Below are 6,000 nucleotides of genomic sequence, written 5' to 3'. Positions count from 1 at the left end.
TTAGATTCTGACGGCCTAGTGGTTAGGCCGTCAGATTCTCGACCGAAAGGTCGTGGGTTCGAATCCCGGCCGCGGCAGGGCCGACGTTGTGTCCTTGGGGAAGGCACTTTACATGAATATCCTCACTCCACCCAAGTGTAAAAGGGGTACCTGGCTACAGACAGTGAAATATATTGTTAGAATGTTAGTGCTCTGGCGCTTTTAATGTCAGCTTGCACTGTATGCTTCCTAGGAGACTGAGAAAGTTCTAGATTGATATAAGGTCTGCCGAGGTAATAATGCATTGTAAAGCGCTTTGAGCAGCATACGCTGGAAAAGACGCTATATGAAACCAATCATTATTATAACAAGGATTATAGAGATAATAGATTTTCGGATTACTATGGTAATAAGCAGTAAAACTTTTCAGCTTTATTACAAGGGCCTATATCCTAAAGTTTTGCTTCAATATGTCAATTTATTTTGTGTTTTATCAATCGTATCGAAGATAATTCTCATTTACCTCTAAGTCAAGATAACAACAGTTTGTTTAATGATGAATGATTGACAAAATCAACCTACATTTTAGTCGTTCACTCTGTCTCGAGCGGTCAAAATGGAACGGATTACAAGTTGTATCGTGTCCCTGTACTCCTTTTTAACTGTAGAGTGTTTGTTGTTTCATGGTCAAACAAACGCTACGCCAGCATCCAATGGGCAACTATATATCAATGTGGACAGTCAAATACGTCATTTACAAACAGTTTTGGATTCAGTACTTACGGACGTAGTATCTTTGAAACAGGAAAACCATCAACAGCAAACGAGGATATCCTTCTTGGAAAATGAACTTAAAAACGTTCAGAGAGAAAACAGCATAATGAAAAGCAAAATAGACAATTCGAGTTCTACCTCCACTTTCTTATTGCAACAAAATACCATTCTGAAAGAGGAACTAAATTCTTTGAATACTACCTGCATGCTGATTCAACAAAATATGACCACTCCTGAGGATATAAGAAGACTGACAGATGTCTTAACTTTTGAAATGGAGCAGATGATTAGAGAAGGTGAAAAAAAAAAAGATGAACATGTCTCCTACCATTAAGGATCTACAAGTCCGGGACCGATATTTGTCACTCTCTGTGTTAGATGTACACAACGAAACTGCAACATTAAAATCCTCCCTAGAAGAACACCAAAAATCAACCAAACTTCAAATTCAAAACTCTTCACTTTCCATGTATAATGAAATAACCAAAGTGAATGATTCACTTTCCAATCTTCGGAGAGCATGTATGTATAATTTTCTGTTTACATGTAGTTTCGCTATCTCTATCGTGATATAGTTAGTACAGTAATCCAGAGTCAAACATCAATATGGAAAGAACGACCGAACAATTGGTATGAAACACATTTAACCTAATAACAGCTGGTATTTGCAAATATGATCATTACAAAGACATATAATTTGCGAAATGCTGATTTTAAACGAGACTGTTGAATCCCTCTAACATCAATCTATTTGCCAACAGCTTGCCTTGATTAAAAAATTTATCATACGCAAAATGGTGATCAGGTCTTCTAACAGTCTGATGGAATTTCCAGGGGTCGAATTGTGCTCCTTTGTTGGCTGACCTGTTTTTATATTCATATGAAGTAGAATTTATTCAAAACCTTCTACGTGAGAAGAAGAAATCTCTTGCGGTGACATTCAAATTGACATTTAGATATATTGATGACGTTTTATCTATTAACAATAATAACTTTCATTCAAACATTTCGGTTGAGCATCACTGAAGAGACATTATTTGTCGAAATGCGCATCTGGTGCATCAAAATTGGTACTGTATAAGTTTTACATTATGACCCCTGGGTCGAGGCCTCTGCTGGTGGACTGTTAGTCCCCGAGGGTCTCTACAGCCCAGTAGCTAAGTACTTCGTTACTAGCTTGAAAATATGGATGTATATTTAATTGCTGTTACAAAATTTAGAAATTCATTTCAAAATTAAGGATTATCTCCCTCATGCATAGCTCTTATCCTTGGACGAATTTGGCTCCACTTTTTTGGCACGCTGTTTTTGGCTATATTTAGCTCTAAAACTTCATAGTTATTTCGGATTTCAAACATTTCGGTTGAGCATCACTGAAGAGACATTATTTGTCGAAATGCGCATCTGGTGCATCAAAATTGATACCGTATAAGTTTTACATTCATATGTCGATTCGATATATCCCAGTGAACTACAAATAAAATACACCACTAAGTCGTCCACTTCTGCTTCATACTTAGATATTTTATTGAAAGTAGACATTAATGGCAAACTGACAACTCAACTGTATCACAAACGGGATGATTTCAGCTTCTCCATCGTCAACGTCCCACATTTATGTAGCAATATTCCATTATCATGGGCATATGGTGTTCATACCTCACAACTGATTTGAGTTTATTCTGCGTAGTCAGTTTTTAAATCGAGGCAAGCTACTGACAAATAAGGTGATGGTGCTGGAGTTTCAACAGTCTCGTTTAAAGTCAGCATTTCGCAAATTCTATAACCGCTTTAACGATCTAGTTTGCCAATACAACCTATCATTGAGTCAATTGTTGTCTGACGTGTTTCATATCGACTGGTAGGCCTTTCTTGTCACACTGATTTTGACTACGGATAACTCCGTTTACCCGATGAAGATATAGGGCTCACGGCGGGTGTGACCGGTCGAGAGGGGATGCTTACTCCTCCTAGGCACTCGATCCCACCTCTGGTATATCCAGGGTTCCGTGTTTGTCCAACTATCTATTTTGTATTGCTTATAGGAGTTATGAGATTGATCGCTCTTCGTTATCTTCACCTTCCATATGCTCTCGCGCATCGATCAATTGTGATACATAGATATCATATGTTGGTAACAATGAAATATTACAACAAAATATGGGAAGTTGATGGAACTCAAGTCATCCCGTTTGTCATAAATGGAAAAGGTGAAGTCATAAAGTCGAGTTGTTTGTAAAATAGTTAATCCGTAACTGTTTTTGATTAAGTAGATAATCAACAATCCTTAAATGTGTGATATAATTTGTGGAATACAGTCTGTGAAATGAGTTACAAAGCGGTATCAATCACATACCTTAGTTCTTTTTAATGTAACAATTACATACATGTATTTTCGTTTGTTTGACTATTTAAAACCCCCATACTTACTCCTCCTAGGTACCTGATCCCACCTCTGGTGTGTCCAGGGGTCCGTGTTTGCCCAACTATCTATTTTGTATTGCTTATAGGAGATATGAGATTGATCACTGTTCGTTATATTCTCCTTTCATACTATGGTTATATTTACTATGTAACAATAACATTCTTGAATCAATTTTCTACTACGTCAAACCATTATCATGACTTATCTAATCTAATATTTTTCAGGTACTGGATCTAATGTAGCTTTCACAGCTGGAGCTCATGGTTTAAGAGATAAATACACTGTTGGACAGACTGTTATTTTTGGTAGGGTCGTATACCAGGTGGGCGGGGGATATAATCCTACAACAGGCGTGTTCACTGCGCCAAAGGCTGGACTCTATCTTATATTTTGTACTGTTGTGGCAAACTACGGTCACACCTTCTGGACCACAATAAAGATTAATGGTTCAACAAAGACAGGAGTAATGGCGTATAATCCTGAATCTTTAAATATCTACCAGTCAGCGTCCAACCTTGTTGTGTACCACCTAGAGGCGGGGGACAGGGTCTGGATACAATTGTACAGCGGGGACACACTGTACAGTGGTTTCCCAGACTCAACCTTCTCAGTTACCTTGATCAATGGTTCAGAATGACACTGCTATTGCTACATTACAGTTTTAAAAAGTAAATACCATATACATGATTTAATAATCGAACTATACATATCAGAAAGAAGTCTGAAAGAAAACTGCGTTTTTACTACGGATAACTCAGTTTACCTGATCAAGATATAGGGCTCCCGACCGGTCGACAGGGGGTGCTTACTCTTCCTATCTATTTGATCCCGGTCGCACGAATGTCGTTCTGATTGATTTGAAAGAAGATAGTTGCATGCGTAACACGCCAATGTCACAATATTTGGATAACTTGATAAATTTGGATATTCATTCTCAAAACGTTCATTATGATTATTATCGTCTACATCTAACAATACCGGTATCTATAGTTTACGAATGTTAATTGCAAAAGAAGTTTATCATCTGTGTATACATGTTACATCTGTACGTGATTTACATTTGACACAAATCTATTTAACTGTGCTTTGATTTAATTATGCTTTATTTGTATTTGATAATTGTTTCACGTTCTTGCAATAATTGCTCACTTTGACTTTAGCATGGCGCTAACTGCCGTAGCAGTGTTCTTTATAGAGTCAACGCACACAGTGGCATGATGCCTTCTTTGTATGCTCATCTCCGAAAGACACGCGTTTTTCACATTTAATGCTAAGAATTTATGAAAGTAACTTATGTTAAACGTCTAAAGCAAACTTCTTTCTCGGAGAATATTTATAAGCCGTGCACAAAAATCGGAATGCGGAAAGCGAAACATGGCGAACGGAGGTCATGTCAAGCATTGCTGTCTGCCATTTTGTAACGGTGATGAACGCTTCCATCAAATTTTGTCATTCCCTTACTCTGGGGATCATCAAATTTACAATTTTGGTAAAAGACTACTTGATCTATGAAAAGCGAAGATAATGAACAGTGATCAACTCCTATAAGCAATACAAAATAAATATCTGGGCAAAGACGGACCCCTGGAAACACCAGTGGTGGGATCAGGTGCCCAGGAAGAGTAAGCATCCCCTGTCGACCGGTCACAACCGCCGTCAGCCCTATATCCTAATCAGGTAAACGGAGTTATCCGTAGTCAAAATCAGTGTGCAAAGAACGGCTTAACAATCGGTATGAAACACGTCAGACAGTATTTAGTTTCAATTTTAAATCAAAAGCACTAAATGAAATGTTATTTAAGTGTTTTACACATAAACACTTTATAACTAGTTTGGTCCCGCCCTGAGGTCAGAACCCCTACACCAGGGATCATGAAATTTACAATTTGGGTAGAGGCCTTCGTGCTCTACATCACTATATATTTAGTTTTTCTTACATATGTGAAAGGCAAAGATAACGAACAGTGATCAATCTCTTCCAGAGAATAAGATTTTTGAAAATTGGTCAATTATGAACAGTTTTTGCCCAGTCCCTAGGACCCCAGGGGTGAAGGAATCCTGAAATCTACAATTTTACAACATGCGTGAACAAGAGGCCTGTTCTTAATATTTAAACTAAATTCTAATGTTTAGCAACAGTATAAAACAAGAAGTGTTCTTAAGACTTCACTGCCCTCAAAAGTACATACATTGATGAAAGGCTTTAAATAATAGGTGTATTAACATTAAAACATCAAAAGATATGACTAATTTGGACTCCTCTTAAAGGCATAACCCTTGGTTGTTACACATAAATACTATATACTAAGTTTGGCCCCACCCTGGGGTCAAAACCCTTACTCTGGGAAAAATCAAATTTACAGTTTTGGTAAAAGACTACCTTCTCTATCCATTTAGTTTCAACTTGGTATCAAAAGCACTGAAGAAAATGTAATTTAAGTGTTTTACACATACATGCTATATAACATGTTTGGCCCCGGCCTGGGGTCAGAACCCCTATCCCTGGTATCATGAAATTTACAATTGTGGTAGAGGCTTTCCTAGTCTACGTCACTATGCATTTAGTTTTTTTTTTTAAATGTGTGTGGTTCTTAAAAAGATATTTGAAAAATTTTCATTTTTGGGCAGTTTTCCCCCTGCCCCTAAGGCCCCAGGGGTGTAGGAATCATTAAATTTACAATTTATGTTTCCTATGTGCCAAAGATGTTTCATACCAAATTTGAATAGAACTGGAATGATAGTTGTCAAGAAGTTAAAAATGTATATTGTTCACACACTTAATAACTTGCCATTTTGGCCCCACCCTGATAGCAAAACTCCTA

The 6,000-nt window shown here is 37.5% G+C and overlaps 1 protein-coding gene across 1 annotated transcript; it reads left to right on the top strand.

Annotated features, from left to right (window-relative positions):
- Window positions 1-571: 571 nt before the first annotated feature.
- Window positions 572-5,675, top strand: LOC125679570 (complement C1q-like protein 3). The gene is made up of 2 exons (XM_048918885.2): window positions 572-1,275; window positions 3,403-5,675. The coding sequence occupies exons 1-2, from the start codon at window positions 1,065-1,067 to the stop codon at window positions 3,813-3,815; spliced, it is 624 nt and encodes a 207-aa protein (XP_048774842.2). The 5' UTR covers window positions 572-1,064; the 3' UTR covers window positions 3,816-5,675.
- Window positions 5,676-6,000: the final 325 nt, after the last annotated feature.

Source organism: Ostrea edulis, chromosome 2 (assembly GCF_947568905.1).
Source record: "Ostrea edulis chromosome 2, xbOstEdul1.1, whole genome shotgun sequence".
NCBI classification, from domain to species: domain Eukaryota; kingdom Metazoa; phylum Mollusca; class Bivalvia; order Ostreida; family Ostreidae; genus Ostrea; species Ostrea edulis.
The sequence above is the reverse complement of the archived record's forward strand: the minus strand, read 5'-3'. Positions and strand labels throughout refer to the sequence as shown.